The sequence below is a fragment of the Cyprinodon variegatus genome, unplaced genomic scaffold (assembly GCF_000732505.1).
Source record: "Cyprinodon variegatus isolate N-32 unplaced genomic scaffold, C_variegatus-1.0 Scaffold320, whole genome shotgun sequence".
In the NCBI taxonomy this organism is placed as follows: Eukaryota; Metazoa; Chordata; class Actinopteri; order Cyprinodontiformes; family Cyprinodontidae; genus Cyprinodon; species Cyprinodon variegatus.
The window spans coordinates 431,926-451,151 of NW_015150773.1; the positions used below are offsets into that span (position 1 = coordinate 431,926).

A 19,226-nucleotide genomic window follows, 5' to 3' on the forward strand; every position below is an offset into this window, starting at 1 on the left:
CGGGATTGGTCCACACAGCTTTGTGTTCGGGAGTCTTTGAGCAGCGGTCAGTCTACCATCATCAATGCTCGGTGATAAATAAATGATAGACTGTGGAAATAACTCTTTGGACATTGCAGAAGCTGATCAAAACACTGCCACAGCGAATACGTCTGCAATCAAAGCTAAACTAAATGTTGCTGTGTGGCCGTTTATCCATGGTGACTTTTTCTGGCAACACAGTTTAATCTAAGAGCTAATCATTAAACGTTAAATTTCTTTCCATTTTCTTAGGAACTTTTTATATACATATTTTATTTGTTTTCGTTTTGCAGATTTAAAACAGATTTTGCAGTTGGAACCAAAAGTATAAACCACCTTAAGCCTTTTTTTTTTTACTACACTGATCAAAGAATAAGTTAAAGTTTCTTTAAATAGGTGCACTTGAATTGTACTTTCATTTGTGTTGGTTAACTTAATGATCTGCTAACAGAATGAGGATTATTGCCCCTAAATTAAGAAAATTAGATATTATACGCTTGAAATAAGATTATAGGTTTTTTTTTTTTCTTTTGCTTTAAACATAAACTGTTTTATTATTTAGGCAAATCCTGTTACCTGCTTAAAACAAGTCAAAATCCACTTATGAAAAAATTACTCACACACTGCAAAAACGAGCTAGAAATAAGTTAAAATTTCTTAAATTAAGTGTATTCACCCTTAATTTGAGCAGGTAAATGAGATAGTTTGCCAATGGAATGAGTATTTTTACTCTTAAAATAAGATAATTAGATAATATGCACTTGAAATAAGAGAATTTAACTGTGTTTTCTTATTTTAAGTGTAAATTATCTTGTTCCATTGGCAAAATGTATCCTTTACCTCCTCAATTCAAGAACAAATGCACTTATTTTAAGAAAAAATGACTTATCTAGATTTAGATTTTTTGCAGTGCACACCTGCTGATTTCATTTTTTGCAGTGCACTGTCAGCACTAGATGATGCATAGAAATGGGAGTCTGTAAACAGCAGGAACAACGAGAAGTTCATAGGAGGTGAATCAATGATCTGCAGAAATAGACTTTATTGGCAGAATAGAGGATCAAAAAGGAAATACTGCTTAGGGCCCTGAGGAGCCGCCGCTGGGGAGCAGATGGACTGAATGAGATCCCAGTCTGTCTGCTGAAGGACGCTGAGGGTTTCAACTGTCATCTTGGAGTTTCTGTACCCTGACAGCATCATCGCTGCATAACAGCCTGAAAGGCTGTTGATTGAGATAAAGCTGACAAACAGTTTAGATTTTGAATCTGACAATTCAGGACTTTCACACTGAAATGAAACAAACGTCCCCGATCTATTCTGGACTGAATTAGCTGAGTTGGCTCTATTATCCAACATCTCTGAGGGAAAGGGTGACTCATGCATTTCTCACTGTGTTTTATGATTCGAACACTGAAAGGACAAAGAATCTTTGTCAGCAAGTTTCAAAACACTGTTCTTGCTTGACTGAGAAACATTTATTTAAAATAAACTGTCGTGTGAAATCTCCCCCCTTTTTTTTTTTTTACCAAATCAACATAAAATGGCAACAAGCAGCAAATATTAATACTGATTGTTGGTCGACTTTAACTGTATGTTGCTAAACCACGGTTTTGTTCGTTTTCCTGTAAGATTGGTTTGTGCAAAAATATGAAAAAAAATTCAGGTTTTTCGTCACACAGAAGGAAGACTCTTAATACTTAATATTTAAAGCAGCAATTTCTATTACCTTATAAAAGTACCAATAAAACAATAACGTATTTCATTTTAAATGCTGTAATAGCAGGTTTTTCTAGTCAAAATATATTTAAGCCCTATATGAATAAAAATGAACGGATTTGATACATTCTCTCTACCAGAACAACTTTTTCTGTTTTGTTTTCAATTCTTGTTGTGTTTTTCAGACAGTAGTTATTTGACCCAAAACGCAGACCGGGGAGATTAAACTGTTTCAAGAAACACTTAAATAAAGTACAGGTAAAGGTAGAACAATGGACAGAAGACTGGGGTGAACTGTAAGGAAAACAGCAGCCAGTCAGTTAGATTTGGTGCAGAAGAGTTTCTATAGAGAACATCAGGCAGAGGAAGGACAAACCAACCAAAGGAAATGGTAATGAGGTGCAGCTGAAGAAAAACTAACGCATGAACCAGATTTATCTAACATAAACTTTACATATGTATCTGAACCTCCATAACCACTATAAGAGCTCCTGCTAATCCTCCCTCTTTCAGAGAAAGATGCTCTTTAGCAAGTGTGGATTCTCTCTGGGTACTCCAGCTTCCTCTCACGGTCAGAATAAACATGACAGTCATGTTAATGGGTGTTTTGTTATGCAATAACTTTACATTCAATGCTGTTCTACTTATTTTATTTAATTGAATAAGGTTCAGACTCTCATTTGTTGATCTGTTAACATACACCCAACTGGCTGTGTGTAAGGACAAAGTATGAATTGTGCGGAAATAACGGCCCAACAGTGAACTCTGCACACATGTGGAAGAAATTCACAACAACGTCCACTCGAAATGTAAGAAATTATTAACAAAAATCATTCAGCTCTAAGTCAAACATATCTTGGTTAAAACTGCTGACTAAAAATGGGGAAATTTAACTACTAGCTTCTATAGCTAGGTGGTGAAACTATGAATAGAATAGAATGGAATACAATAAAATACTTTAGAAAATCCTTTTATTGTCACAGAATGGGGAAATTCTGGGGTTTACAGCAACAAAAAGATTATAGAAAAAAATGGTCACATAAATGTAGACCTTAGAAAAGTGTACAAGAATAACGTAATACTGAAGAGTTAAAAATTGAGCTATTAGCCTAGCAGAAACAAGCTGGGTTTATTTAGAAGGACTCTTTGGTCATATTTTGCCAAATTAAAATGAACATATCAAAAAAATATATCTAGATGCTATCTTAGCATTTGAACCCTTACTGAAATAAAGTTTGTTTTAGCTTTATAAACAACCGCTCAAAATATGGCAGAATTGAGCACATCCTCTACACTCCTCTGCTATTGGCTGCTAGACTTCCTCACCAACAGACCTCAGTCAGTCCGGGTTGGACAGAACACCTCTGATGTCATCAGTCTAAGCCCCTCCCCTCAGGGCTGCGTCCTGAGCCCCCTGCCGTTCACCCTGATGACACACGACTGCGTCCCCAGCCTCATCAGAGACGACAACGACCTGGACTACAGAGAGGAGGTGGAGCAGCTGGTGGTGCAGAGATAACAGCCTGATCCTGAAGGTGGAGAAGACCAAGGAGATCATGGTGGACTTCAGGAAGAACCGGCCTAACCACTAAGCAGATTCTGCAACAGCTTCTTCCCCACCACCATCAGACAGCTGAACTGTTGAGAAAACTCTAAATCATGTCACAGACTCTGCATCACACTGAAAACACAAATCAAAATACTGCATATTTGCTCAATATATATATTAAATCTTTGAACTTCCAGATCAATGCGTTTCTTTGCACCATGTTTTTTTCTCCCACACTGTTTACATTTGATCACTGCTGCACTTTATGGAATGGAAATGTCAGGAGAGCTGTAGAAAACTAAATTTCATTTTGTATCAACTCTGTGTAAAAAATGACAATCAAAGTTGTCCAAATCTGTCTTTGACATTTCTGGTTCTTCTGGTTCTAAATCCAAATTGAGAAATTCTGAGTTCAAACTCGGAGAGAATATTACAGACTGTCTGTTTTGTAGAAATCTTTTTCTTGGATAGCCAGCAGGGCGAGTTAACCTTGAAGAATGACAATGCCCTGGCCTGCAAGTAAATCGATGCAGCAGTCCCCTCCCCCCCAATGCTGTCTCTTTCTGGAATCCCCCAGGCATCTGTGCCAGTGAGCAGATGCCAGAGCATCTTAAGGACTTTAGGATGTCTGTGTCTTTAAACTCTTGGAATCTTGGAAAGGGGGTTGTGCAGTAGTTTGGAGAAGAGAGCAAGCATTTTTTATCCCCAATGTTCTAAATAATGTCACGACTTATGTTATACAGTGTCTTAGAGGTTAGTTTCTATATACAGGGTCATTTGTGCTGTGTGTCCCTGTGTTACCCTTTAACAGAGTAGCCATCTTTCCAGGATGTGCCCCGCCTTTCACCAGGATACTGTTTAAGTGGGTGGAGGCCCGGGCGGGTACTGGCTTATACATCCAGGTTGGGGCTCCCGCCATGGCCCGGATCCACTTCTGTGTGGCTGGCTGCTGGTGGAGCCCGTGGGCTCGTCCCTGCGGCTCCTGGGGCTCTGGCATAGCGGTGGCTGTGGGATTTCATAGGGGCCATCTCTCCTTCTCCCTTGATAGGGGGGCAGATTTCCTGGGTTGGCCCCTCCTGGGAATCTTTGCTCTTGGGGTCGCTTTGGGCGTCTGGGGCTTTTGATCTCCTGGCGCTGGTTTCGGTGCTCTGGAGGGGTGCGTCTTCGGCTCTTCACAACCACTATTGAGCACTCACAAACAACTACAGCTGCTTGGTTTCAGGTACTTAGAGGTTCACTTCCATACAGAAAGTCCATATTCTTACCTTCAGGTACTACAGTATACATGTCAGATTAAATAATATCACTTATAATTCAGCGATCGTATCTAGGTGTTACTTTATGTATCTCTTATATTATATCCGTCGGTTGTGCCGTTATTTTTACATCTCTTTGCAGGTGATGAAGCTGACTGAAGATGTTTTATCGTTATCTCCCTTTTATCTGTTAGGAGTCCTGTCTGTTTGGTTTGTGTTTTGTGTGTTTGTCTTCCTTCCTCCACCAGACGGGGCCTGGTCCTGATTCACCTCCTCACACATCTGCTAAGGGTTACCTCATTAACGGAGTGCTCTTAAGCTGCTGACTGCCACTACCTCGACGCCAGAGTGTTGCCAGTTTAGGGTACTCTAGCCAAGCTGAATTTTGCTGAGTCAAACTGAGTTTTTGTCAACCTGAGTTTTAATCTTGCTATTTTTGTCTTTGCCTCTCGGCAGGAAGTCATCCTGCAAACTGGACGTTTTGGACCTTCTCTCCCTGGGAGGATCAACTGAGCCTCAAACTGAGCTGGGGATTCAAACTGGAGGTTTGGATCCACTTTCCTCCAAGGGATCGTTTGAGTTTCACACTGAGCAAGGGATTCATCTGCACCACAGTCCGTTCAAGTACCACAGGAAATCTGAGTGGCAGTCAGTTTCTCCGTTCTCCTACAAACAACCGCATTCTGGGTAAACCCTGTCCGTCCTCCACCGAAGTAGACAAACACTGGAACACCCCACACTGACTGGAGTCTAAGAATCAACCACTTTTCTGGAAACTTCAGTCTGCAAACCTTTCCTCCTCTTCAAGTTTGAGAATCAATTTTCCCACTGAACCTGAACTAACCGCAGTGTCTTCCCCTCACCTTTCAGTTCTGGTTGAGCAGTGTTCAGAGCAACACTGGAATCTCCACAAGCTTCTCAATTAACCTGTTAAACTTTTTCCCGGGTCTCTCTGTTTTGGTTTCTCTGCATGTGGGTCCGAGCCCTTGATAAAATAATGACAGTATTTCCCCTTTCTTTCATCTTTTCCCCTTTTTTCTGTTTTTCCTTTCCTGTTCCAATTACATTGCAGTGTCGATATAATCTGTAATACTCCCTGCATTAATTATAATAAAGCTATTTATATGCATAAATCAAGTGTAACACTATGGCGATAGCTGTACTGCTCCACCTGTGAAAGTAAAATCTGTTGGGACTGTTGTTTTTATTATTTCTTTTTAATACAGACAATTATTCTTATTGCCACATCGCCAGACAGGGCACTGTAAAAAAAAAAAAAAAGTTAAATTATGGTGTTTCATTTGTAACTTTAAAGGCGGGTTACATCCTGGACAGGTCGCCAGTCCTTGCAGTCAATAAGTGTAATTCTCGAGTCAAGTTAATACTGGGTAAATAGTTATGCAGCATTACTTTAGACTCTTTTTCTGTCCTATAGGATAGTTGGACCAAAGGTATTGCAAACGAATTGTGTAATTCTTTTGTTTAAAGACAGTAAGATAACTGGGGGACAATTGCATAGTTTAAAGATGTTCCTGCAACTGGAGGGCCACAGGTTCAAACCCAAGCTCTGTCTGTATGTCTCAGTTCTGTGGCCCTTTGGCAAGACACTTTTTCCGCATTGCCTACTGGCAGTGGTTACGGGGCCTTTTGGTGCCTTAAGTAAAGCAGCCTTGGTTCTGTCAGTGTACCCTGGGGCAGTGAAGGTTACAATATAGCTTGCTAACACCTGTGTAAATAGGTAAATGGCTGAATGTAATTTAAATCATTTTAGAGTCTCTTGACTTGAAAAGCACCAGCTGCTTCGGCCTATCCACATGGGCCCAGTTTTAAAAAATGATGTATATTAATTATTATTTATGTTCTTCAAAAATGCAAGCTTAGACTTTAAAGGACAAAATAATCTTGTCTCTGTGTGGATTTGGTCTTTGTTGCTCTGAACCTTCTGAGCTCTGGCTGCCAGCTTTGTGACGGCAAACTCCAGGAGATGATGGAGAGAGAGACCAGTAACAAGAAAAATTAAGTGAACAAAAATACATGAATCAACTAGAGATGCATGTTTACAAATAGAACATGGCTGCCTTGCAGCAGGAAGGTTCTGGGTTCGATTCCCTGCCTGGGGTTTTTCTGCTTGGAGTGTGCATGTTCTCCCTGAGTATGCGTTGGTTCTTTCTGGGTACTTTTTTGCTGGATAAATAAATTGATTGTGGCCTTAAATATCTACTTTAGTTTATTGCGTAAATAACAATAATCATATCTAGGTGAATATATTGCAAATGATAAGTGTTCTAACAGCACAGATTTGCTGAGACTCAATTGAGCAATATTACATTACATTATATTTGAACTTAAAATTATAATATAAAAGTATAGAGGAGGATCTTTTATTTCCGAGTGGATCATCTCAATCAGTGGTCCTCCTAACTGTCAATCATTCTGTTGATATGTTTACTTAAGGCCGTCGTACGTTCTGCTCCCGTTAGCGATCTTTTTCTGTGCACTTTGAGGCTTGAGCTACGGTTTCATTGAAGCTCGCCGTTCTCTCTGCGGTTCTTTGAAAATGGCCGAAGGTCGGAAGGGAAAAAGCGTCTACGAAGTGTATGAGAAGAAAAGAAAGGCCTAAGAAGATGCAGATATATCCCAGAATGCTTCATGGGATTTGCTGTCACAGCGACCCGCTGTCGCCATAGACTGTTGCTACCCGACAGCAGTGACTAATAACAACGATGGTGCAGGCACCGCGCGGTGGAGGAGGAGTTACGTGACCAACGGAGCAAAAAGCAGTGATCATCTGTCTGAACGGTCAGTTAACTAAGTTCACTATATAGTTCCTGCTCTATAGTGATGGAGGGATTCAGAGGTTAGGGCGGACGGTCGGACACAGTAAGCTTGGATTAGCTATGAGAACAGCAACTGTTAAACAGAGCGTTCAAGAGGACAAATGGGATTGTGCACGCTCTTGCACGTGCATTTTTTCTTTTTAAATGGAGAGGTCGGGTCTTTTAAAAAATTTGCAAAAATCCTCCACAATACCTTTAAGTTAAAAAAGACAGCACTTTTTTTTCAAATGTAAACACAGTTTAGACCAGGGGTCTTCAACGTTTTCCAGGTGAAGGACCCCCAAACTGATGGCGAGATGGAGCAGGGACCCCTTAGTTACAATTGTGTTATATCAAACTGGCCCTATAGTCACTCTATTTCATATAGAGTAATGTAACCAAAGTAATTTCACCCTGGTATTATTAAAGTATTTTTGGTTCTGATTCCTGGTTGATGGGATAGGTGTTGTAAATAAAACGGTGCCCAGCTTGAAAGAGCTGTTTGTTGATGAATGTGTTCCATTGATGACTGAAAGACATCTTCTGCCTCCATTTATCTGTTTACTACAGTGTGTTGAATTCATGTTAATGTGGATTTAAAGACATTTCAATTAGTGGAAATAATTGCAGAGGGGAATATAGAAAAAAAGTCTAATCAACCAAAACATTTGCGACCCCCCCTTGCGTTCCTTGGTTGGCCCCCTTGGGGGTCACGGACCCCCTGTTGAAGACCTCTGGTTTAGACAATAAAAACTAGCCAATTACAAAAACTAACTCAGTTACTTTTGAGAGAAATAACTACTATCTATAACTAATCAGCATTTCTAACATTAATACTGATGATAGAATTGAAGTTGTTCAAAATCCCAAAAGTCATCCTCTTCATTAAATAAATACAGACACTATTATTCATTATTGATGAAAGTCAAAGAAATCAAACAAACCAAAAAAAGGATGAATTATCTTTCTGTATTTATGGAGTAAACGTACAGATGAACACAACACCCTTGGATCCTGTGTTTGACTGCAGCCGTAGGTATAAAAACTGGGGGCAGGAGTGGCGGCTGCCTTTTCCTCCTCAGACTGCACTGAGGTTTGTCTCTTTCTTCTATCCATTCTGGGTTCATGTTTTCTCACTACATCATAAACATTGAAGTTGCAATATTCAAATTTGCTTTTAAAATTTTTTGATGTTTTCAGAGCAGATTGTTAGGTTTTCTTTATTTTGCATTTACTGTGGATTCTTGTGAAGGTGAGAATAGATTTCCTGTGGAATAATGCACCATGCATTTTTACAGAGTAGAAAAGAGACCGTGGTGAGCGGAAGGTTGTGCCGGCGGGAGCTTCTGTTAAGGTAAGACCAAACCTTCATGCTTGATTTTAAAAAGTTCTCTGGGAGAAACAAATCAAACTATTTAAAAGAGTTTTACTGAAGGTTAATGAATCTGTTAACATGAAGACTTTTCATTTTAAAGATTGGTTGGAGCATCTGTCTCCATCCTAAATAATGTAATTTTTTTATGCACACATCATATTTTAGTTTTTAAAGAAAAAAAAAGAACAACTAAAATGGATTTAAATATTTTATTTCGAGAAATCAGGTTTTTCAGTGTTATTTTCAGTGTTATACCAGTAGGGATCTCTGATGTTCGTGGAAACAACTTTTAATGTGTGACCTCCACTCAACTTCATTTAAATTCTGGTAAATGGTCCAATTTAATCTTAGAAAACAATCTAAACTCAAACACACCATTAATTACCATTACCACTGATGCACTCTATGCTTAATGATGAATTCATTCTGCTCTTTTGGCCTGAAAATCCAACTACAGACAAGAGGAGTGAAAATATATGAGACTTTTTAAACTATATAATCTTAAAACTGTTTCTTTTATTTAAAAATGTTCCCCTTCTTAAACTGAAAGCTTTGAGTCAGTTAGGATCCGATTGGTTTAGGTTAAAGACTTAATCCTGAATCATGCGGCTCCTGCCGCTTTGGTTGGTATCATTGTCCAAAAAGGTTTTTTTGTTTTTAAGTGTTCAGTACGATTAAGCTTTTCTGTAGCTCCCGTACTCGACTTTACTTTGCCGTTTTTCACTCCTCTAAACAGAAAAATTGTGGCACTGCTCACTCTTTCTTCAGGTAAACTATTTTTCTGCACAGTGGTGACTTATTTCTACTTGCTAGACTCTATAATTCGGGTACTTTTGTTTTTTCAAATCTTCTCTGTTTTTATCAATATGTCTGTTAAGGACTTTGTTTTTTAATGTAGTTGGAAATCATTTGCCAGGTTTTGCATGTTAATTTTGGAGAGGTTTCTAATAAACCACAATTTAATTATAAATCCAAAATACTGCTTTACTGGGAGAGAGCATAAATTCCTGCTGGAGTCTGTTTGTTATGGTGAATCATCTCTGAGTGATCTGGGTGCACTAGAGTGAAAATGGCATAAAGAGGTCACATGCAGCATTTATTATCATTATCATTGAGTGCAACATATCAGTAAACACAATATTAAAGCAATCGGTGCAATATTAGTGAGAGCAGTTCAGTACAAATAATTCACTTTTTTCTTTCTCTCTTAAAGTCGTTGACTTGTTTGTTTGAACTATGATGAACTTTATGGCTTCTGAATTTAGTGTCTGTTGTAAATATTGCATTAGTCTGACATCGACCTGCCAGCAGAACTGCAGATGGAATTCTGGTATATTCACATTGTTTAATGTTCATTAATATCTATACTCCTCTATTTTTTTCAAATAAAATAAATGTATAAATCTCTTCAGAAGAAGACGGATAGAGGCAGACCTGCTTCCTGTAGGAACCAATAAAGCTCTTTTTTTTTTAGTGTTTTTGGTATGAAATATTTCAGAAATATTAAAACTATCTAGACTTACTAGTTTCAGAGGTAAAGCCACGTTCTGAAAGTATTTATCTTTGCTGGTTGGTGGATTCTGCTCCTTGGTTTTGGCAGGCCATTGGAGTCTGATCAAATACAACATGTATAGATATAAAACACATAGAAGTCTTTAAGCTGATGCTTCTAGATGCGGCTCCCAAACAGCTAAATCAGGAACCAACTGAAAATCCAAATCTAGAAAAGTCATTTTTTCTTGAAATAAGTGTCCTCCTCTGGGATTGAGGAGGTAAAAGAGACATTTTGCCAATGGAACAATACAATTTACATTTAAAATAAGAAAACTCAATTGCATTGTCTTATTTCAAGTGCATATTATGTAATTATCTTATTTTAAGAATAAAAATATTCATTTCATTTGCAAACTACCTCATTTACTCAAATTAAGGGTAATTCAACTTAGTTTAAGGAAGTTTGACTTATTTCTAGATCGTTTTTTCCAGTGAATTTAAGCCTCTGGCATAACTAGTTCCTTCTTCCCAGTAAGGTTCTTGGCTCTTTCATATTCTTTTTGTATTTAACATTTTCTTTTAAAACTGGATCACAAAAAAATTTGCTTTTTATAATTGTATAACTTATAATCAAGACATTCCAGAAGTTAGTTTTGTGTCCGTGTTCTACTTCCTAAAATGTTGTCATTTAATTTTTCTCACAAATAAATGTAGATGAACATAACAGGACATACAGATTATGATGATTTTGCTTCTAAAATGTCCCTCCAGTGACACCATACAATTTTAAGCAAACATTATCTTTTAAGCTACCTCCATTTGGCTTTCTTGCCTATCATGCTGCAGATCAAAAGACAGTTTTTTATAAGGCATTAGGAAAAAGGTGCATATTGTCACATATTATTTCTCCAGTAATTGAATTAGTTGTAGATTTCCACTTATCCAGAACCGCGTTGCTGGAGCAGCAATTTCAGCAGAGATTCCCAGACCTCCCTCTCCCCAGACCCCTCCAGCTCCTCTTGGCCAGCATGGAAATGTAGCCCAGGTTGCCTCCTCCCAGTGGAGGAAAATATGTTTATATGATGAAAACGCAGCAGGAACAATATGGCTGCCCAGAGATGCGCCTGCTTAAAGTTTTTCATGTATGCACAGTGGAACTGACAGCAATACCAAATAATAAAACAATCTGGGCGATAATATTTTAATGCTGAAACATCTAAAGAAGCCACTCAAGCTTTAAAAAAGGCAGTTAATGTTTAAAATATTTAATAATCATGCAGAAACAAGTGTTCTTAGCGACTGCCTGAATTTTTTTCATCTTACTTATCAAGAAACGTTTATGAGGAAAAAATGAAAACAAAAGTCACCCACTCATTTACTTTGACACGCCATGTCATTTGGAATGAGAGTAATCGACCCACACACTCATAGTAGTGCAGGTATCAGGCATCTGTAATATTCCTGTTGCCTATGTCCCTAAAAGGAAATAGGAAGTTGCAATAAATAAAAACAGTGCACTTGCATTGTAAAACACAGACAGTACAGGGCTGAGACCTTAACCATTCTGTTTTTCAGTCAACACAATGTTCAAAATGAAAGCCAGAATGAGAAATCACACATAAAACCACAACATCTCACTGCGCTCACTTTCTACCGAATTCCTGTGTCTGTGGGTGTAGATTTGCAGATGACATACAGCTGCTTGGTTTGCTGTGTGATGCACGCTGTATTCCTGATGTGGCTTTCAGATAAGCAAAAGAAAGGGGCCAATCCCGAAATCTGCAAGCAACCAATATTCACCTGTTGCTGCTGTCTATGAACTTAAAAACACATACGGAATATTTCCAACATTGCACAGAATATTTTAAAAAAATAGCTAATTATATTCCTGGCATCAATTAAAGAGGTATATTTTTCTCATTTCAAACAACTGCAATAAAAGTTCCAACTTTTAAAGACTGTTGTAGGATATCTTATCATTGATGTCTGCTGTTTTCACATCTAATACTTAAAATATAGTAGCCCACCAAATCATATTTACTGCATTCAGTCACCAAAAATTAATTCTTCTGCAAAATGTAGGATATAGCAGCGAATAAACTAGAGCTGTGTGATTTTGGCAGAAATTATAAAATTGTAATTTGCATGGATGCATTGATCTGGTCGCCAGCTGCAACTCTTTCTTCCTTTCTGTTCTAATATTAGGTTCTAATCCTCAGCAACTCGTCACCTTAACTGATTACTGCCTCCTACAGGTCTGCAGTGAGAAAGTTAGTCTCTTGGTCTCTGCCTCTGTTATTTGGAAATCTTAATTTTTAAATTAAAATTGCGATGCAAATAAAAATAATTTTCCGACCCTAACCTGAACCAATTTCTCAGAAGTAGAGGCTAAGCTTTCGTCTTTTTATCGAAGTCTTGTTAAAGTAAGCGACTTCCTTGCAGTAAAGTGTTTTAGGTGGGGCCTCCATTTTTTAAAGGGAACACCACCATGCCACTAGTTATGTTTAATATTTGGGGTCAAAGTCAAGCTGGAACATCAACCCTGCACACACTAACGTTATGTTGACCAGAGAGGGAGCTAATGAGCAGCTATTTTAAATGTTGGTGAACCTTTAAAGAAATGAAAACAAACCCACTCTGATCAGTAGCTTCTAGTTGACTGGGACACAAGCTATCTTTCATCTGGATCCAACATAAACGGGCAGAAAAACTTCCCTCGAAAGACACAAAAACAGAATGAAAAATAATGAAAATACAACAAAGAATGTTCTCCAGACCTGGAGTCCGTTTCACAAAGCAGGTTTACTGAAAACTCTACATTTTCTAAACCTGAAATATTGGAAACTCTGGGCCGGATTTATCAAGATCCAATTTTGCGTGCAGTAATTTGCGCTCGCAAACTGGAATTTTGCGCGAGGGGCTGAACCATGGTTTGTGGGTGATTTAACAAGAGTGATTGCGTAACTGGTGGCAGGTGCAAAACTGTGTGCGCAATTACGCATACAGACCATTTGCACCTTCTTTTGAAACGTGTTAAATATAGAGTCAGATACCGTTAGCAAAATTGCTTTCAGGTTTGATAAATCACTTTGCGAGTGCTAAATTAATATATTTACATGTTCTCCTCCCACAAGACGCACTTTTGCGTGTAAACGCCCCATATTGCATATTCATTGCAGAAAAAGTACTAAATGGATAAGAGGCGCTATTTAGCACGTTTTAAAGACCAAATCCTTTTAGCACGCTGTTGATAGATCAGTTTGTACATTTTTTAGCGTGCGCAGTGAAATAGCTCACGTTTTTATACACGCAAACCTTTGATAGATCCGGCACTCTGAGTTTTCCGTTTCATGAAGAGAGTTAACGCATCCTCTGTTTCTGTTGCCATAGTAACATTCTCCAAAACTTTTTTTGGGGGTTTTGAGCAGAAAAAAAAATCCAGAGAAGGTAAACTTCAGTAAACTCAGCGTGTCGTCTGTCGCAGCTCACTTTTTTATTTCCTTATCTAGTCAGATTTTTTTTGTAGTTTTGTTGATAAAAAAAGAATCATTCCCTTGGTCCATTAGAATCATTAGCTTTTAAAAACAAACATTGCGCGTCCATTTGACGAGGATCTTATTAAAGAATGATCGGCAATAATTCGCAGAGAAATAGATATTCATAGGGAGAGGATTGTATAACTCAGTGACAGGAACTCCAGCTCCAGTGGGGTGAAATCGGCACTTCCTGTTGCCGGTTGTCATGGTGAGCCATCGATTCAGGGCTCCACTGATTATGGCTTTTTAAACTTGTCACGCTCATGCTAAACTCCCGGTGGTTCTACTTGGAGTTGATTGAACTAATGGCTAGCAGCTGTTCAAAAACTGAAAAGTCAGAGTTTAGGCTAGATCAATATAGAGTTGAGGATTTTAATCTGAGTTGTAAAACCTGCCTTGTGTAACGGACCTCAGTAGATCTCCTCTCTGGGTTTTTGTGAAGGCAGCAATGAGGTCCACAAAATTCACCACGGCACTGAACAGAGCGAGAAAAAGAGCCAAAACATTCACATTGCCATTTCCTGTGATGTTGAAACATCTGATCATCTCAGAATGTCTTCCTCTCTAAGCAACATCATGGGCATTTCAGACCTCACCGAACTCTCAGAGGTTGGTTCACCACAAGGACAAACTTCTTCTCTTTCATAGTAATCCCCAGACTTTTCTTTTCTCACAAAGACATTAAAGACAAGCACGTTATTCAAAGCAATGGATGAGTCACAATCAGTATTACACTTTAACATTTTTAATTTATCCAATGCAGAAAGTCTGGTCATAAATCTCACCCAGCCAGGCTAACCTCTGGCTTTAGAAAGGAACAGTTTCATCACTCTAAACTTTATCCTTTAAATTCTCTTCAGATCTACTTCAGTGATGTCACCAGACATACCTCAACACAAGAAAGAAAGCTCTAGAAGACCAGACTCAGCTCTTCGCCTACAGCTATAGGATTGGCAGACTCTTCAATTGAATTTAATCCAATTCAATTCATTTACATAACACCAAAAATAAATCTGGCCATTTTCAGAGTCTTAAGGAGCAAAAGCAACATCTTTATGACTTTTTTCACAAGCTACTCGGTGTATTTCTTTTTTCCTCTTTCCCTGCCAGACATTTCATAGCCTGGGTGCCATTCCAAACTTAGTCCCGCCCACAAGGTTTGAGGTCGGGAAGTTCGGTCTGGCATTGCTCAACAGTAGCACGAGTATGCTCGCACAATATCTGGCGGGCCAATCAAATTGTCAGGGTGGGCTTTATACGATGATGGACAGATGATCAACAGTAACGTAATCAACCACGTGACCAAAGCGCGCTTGGGTGACAACAAAAATGGCTGCCGCCGGAGAGTTGAGGTGAGTAGATTCTGCTATTAGGTCTGTTCTAGAAGATATCGACAGCAAATTAATTTTAAAAGAGGAACAGAGAAACGCGATCAAGGCATTTGTTGAAAAGAAAGATGTTTTTGGCGTCCTTCCTACGGGATTCGGCAAAAGTTTAATTTATCAGCTGGCTCCCTTGGTCGCTTAACATACGTCACGCACTCCGTTGCTCTTATTGGTTGTAGGTCTATCCAATTGAGTGCAGAGGCATTTTTTTTCCTGGTTCGTTCGAAACACGCCCCATAATCACAGCTCTATGGAGCAGTATCAGACTCATTCTGACTAGAATTGAGTCGGACTACGTCAGGCTAGACATTTCAGGCATAATAAGCATGAAAACTTGATTTTTGTCATCTTTCTTTGAGCCCCCCCACCCCCACCTGATTGGGGGGAAATAGGAGACTAAGCCAGAGTAAGCGGCGCGCTGTATTGTGAATTTCTGGACAATATGTTGGAATTCGACTTGTAAATAAAAGTTTTCCACCGGAAAGATGAATGAATCGTCTCCAGTGTCTTAATTTTTGTTCTAAGTGAATTCTACCATTTTGAGCCCAATCACTGCTTTTTAAAATTTTTTTTATTATATATTTTTTATAAATCGCGCTACTCTCTGCTTTTAAAATATGAAACATCTCGCAGTTTTATAGGAGACCTGGATCAGTGTCCTACTGCCAGATTCAGAGTAATTTATTTTTATTTTATATACAAAACTTCGGAAAAAATATAAATAAAAAAAAATACTTGGTCTCCTCAATAGTAGTTACGGCCCTGAACTGAAAGGTACAGTTACTTCAGGTAGAAAAGCTTTGACTGCCATATTTCTGTGCAAACCCTTAATGGTGCAAGCACTACGAAACGCCCTAAACCAGGGGTCACCAACCTTTTTAAGACTGAGGGCTACTTCATGGGTACTGAGTCATAGGACGGGCTACCAATACTGACCTATGAACTGGAAGAGTCAGCATTCACCTAAACTTTATAGCTAATAAACATATTTCTTTTGATTGTTTTCATTTCTAATTTTCTTTTAGGTAATTGAAATCTCTATGAATGCTTTAATGTTCTAAATCGGAGGTCTTCAACAGGGGGTCCGTGACCCCTAGGGGGTCCATGGAGGTACTGCATGGGGGTCGCGAAAGTTTGGTTGATTAGACTTTTTTTTATATTCAATCCTGCAATTTTTTTCCTCCAATTGAAATGTCTCATTAACATGAATCCAACAGACTGTAGTAAACAGATAAATGGAGGCAGAAGATGTCTTTCAGTCATCAATGCTCACATTCAGCGACACACAGGAGCTCTTTCAAGCTGGGCACCGTTTCATTCACAACACCTGTCCCATCAACCAGGAAGCAGAAATACTTTAATAATCCCAGGGATGGATTACTTTAGTTACATTACTCCATCTGTAATAGAGTGACTATAGGACCAGTTTGATAGAACACTATTTCATACAATATATATATATATAATTAGGGGGTCCCCGCTCCATCTTGCCATCAGTTTGGGGGGTCCTTGGCCTGGAAAACGTTGAAGACCCCTGTTCTAAATTATTGATATGATGAAATGTTCTATAAATGATAAAAATAAGAGCAGCAGCATAAAATAAAATTTCAAACTTAGTCCACAGAAGATGCTGAGGGCACCCCATGTGGTCCTTAAGGGCCCCTCGGTGCACGCGGGCACCACGTTGGTGACCCCTGCCCTAAACAATAGCAAACACAAACGGAGGATCATAACCCAGACAGCTGTAGATGGTGAGGATGATGAAGACTGAGCCAGAAGTGTTCATAAAAATAACCCTGAGAAAACATGGAGCGGCCTTTGGGGCTCTGAGATGACGATCAAAAATCCCTGGATGAGCTGTTTTCTTTCTGAATTATAACGTAAAATCTCACTTTTATCAGCTATCCAAACCCTCTGATACAGCTGTGGCTTAGAAACAAACTGGTGCACAAATTTCTCCAAGAAATGGGTCAAAGGTGAATCTTTTAAAGAGTTAATTGATTTGAAGTTTCAGCGTAAGGTGAGAGCAGCAGTACAGAGCAGCCAGATCCCCTGACATCTGAAGCAGCTCTGACCGTTTACAGAATAACACTTTTAGTCAAGGTTACCATATTACTGAGTGAATAAATGTCATTTGTTTCTCAGTAAATATTTTGTCGATAGGAGTAAACTCAGAGAAATTTCCTCTCAGACGGGTGAGAGAGTCGATTTAGTCTCTTGATGCAAACTGAAACTGACTAAACGACTCAAAGGATCGTGACTAAAGCAAACGGAAGTATTATTATTACTGGTTGAGAGGGAAACCATTAAGGGTTAACCTTTAAAGGAGCATTAGCTAGCTAAATATAACCAACAACATAGGTTCATGTTGACTAATTATCAAAGTGATCTATATATATATTTTTTGAGTTTTAACCGCACCAGTGGCTTATTTTATAGACAGTAGACTGACAGGAAAGGAGGTATGAGAGAGATGGAGAGACATGTGGGAAGGACCACAGGTCCGATTCGAACCCGGGTCATCCAAGTCGAGGAGTAAGGCCTCTATAAATGGGTGGTACGCACTAACTGCTGCACCACCTGCACGCCCTCGATGAATGATTTTTATCAGGTGTAAAAAAAAAAAACTTTGAAGGAGCGTTGACTAATTCTAAAAGTAATGCATAATCATAATTATTAAGTGTAAAAAAAAAAAAAAGATATGAATAAGGCCAATTATTCTATTGGCACCGCAGATCCAAGACCTGGATTTTGTTATTTGTGCAAGCTATTTTCAAATTTATTTTCAAATTTTTCCTATTCATTTAAGCAGAATATATCCTCTGTATGATCTGGTACAGACCATAACTAATATCTAATAGAACCTCATGCTAAGCCCTGATTTATAACTTCCCCTGGCAGCTTTAATGTGTAATTATTGTTAGTAAACCAAGAATATTATTTCTGAAAGGAAATCAAACAGAAAGGATGTCTCAAAACAAACTAAACAATGAAAACTGAGAATCAGATCAGAACGTTTTTCTTAATGGGAAGAGAAAATATTTACATCTTCTTGATAATCAACAAAAATCTCTATTGGGAATCAGACCATTAATATTTTTCTTTTTTTTTTTTATATATCAAAAGATTTTGACAATTTCTTTTGGAACAAAAGAAAGGAAGGCGTCTTTGCCATCACCTTGATCCTTACTTGATCAAATGGAAACAGAACACAGCGGTCAGAGGGCCAATGCACGGCAGTGAGACCCAGGCCAGCAATGGCTACCATGTAGCCAACCACCATCAGTGTGTTTGTGAATCACTGAATGTTCTTAAAGGCACTAAAAGCGCTTTATCAGTACAGGTCATTTACCATTTAACTGATTAAAAATGTGTAATTAATAAAAAAAAAAAGCATAACCTAAACTGAACGAGATGGAAATATGAAAACTATACTTTTATTATTCCTTCACTTTTAAAATTACAGTAAACTTTGTACTGTACATGACTTAGAGACATGCTTACCATCCCCCGCCTGAAATCAGGCAGTGGTGTTACCACATTCTCCAGGAAGTCAGGTGTGCAACATGTATCTTCACCCAGCCATGGAGGAACAAACTTTACCACTTCCTAAACACAGTCTGAACTTTCTTATTGTCTCATAAAACAGTGGAAAATGTGTCTGTTTTAAATAAAACGCTTTAAGACGGATGGATGCTATCAGAAACTTTTTTGGCCAACATTGAGTTAACAAACAAAGAGTCTGGAGACATTCAGTAAAAATTTATTTGTGTTATTAAATTAACTGGGGCAGTATGACCCCCGGATGGAGAGATGATCTTTTCTATTGATTTAGTTGTTTGTTGCAGTTTGAAGCTGAGATTGATGTTTGTAAAACTAAAGGAGGTAGATGGACTGATAAAAAAAAAATGTTAACATCATGTTACAAAAAATATTGAATTTCAGGTCAGGAAACTAAAATGTGACCTACACTTTTTGGATTTGCTGAAAAGTTTTCTTCACACTGAGGCTCAATTGCCCCAGTGAAGAATTCAACCAGATCATTCAGTCAGATTGGTTCAAAATTTTCTAAGAAAAA

The 19,226-nt window shown here is 38.5% G+C and overlaps 1 protein-coding gene across 1 annotated transcript in view; it reads left to right on the forward strand.

Moving 5' to 3' along the window:
* The first annotated feature begins 8,577 nt into the window (after window positions 1-8,577).
* The window catches only part of LOC107091006 (forkhead box protein P3-like), a 29,076-nt gene continuing 18,427 nt past the window's right edge, over window positions 8,578-19,226 (forward strand). Inside the window, exon 1 of the mRNA XM_015384701.1 lies at window positions 8,578-8,712. Within this exon, the coding sequence (XP_015240187.1) occupies window positions 8,636-8,712 (77 nt within the window). The 5' untranslated portion in view covers window positions 8,578-8,635. The remainder of the gene's footprint in view (window positions 8,713-19,226) is intronic.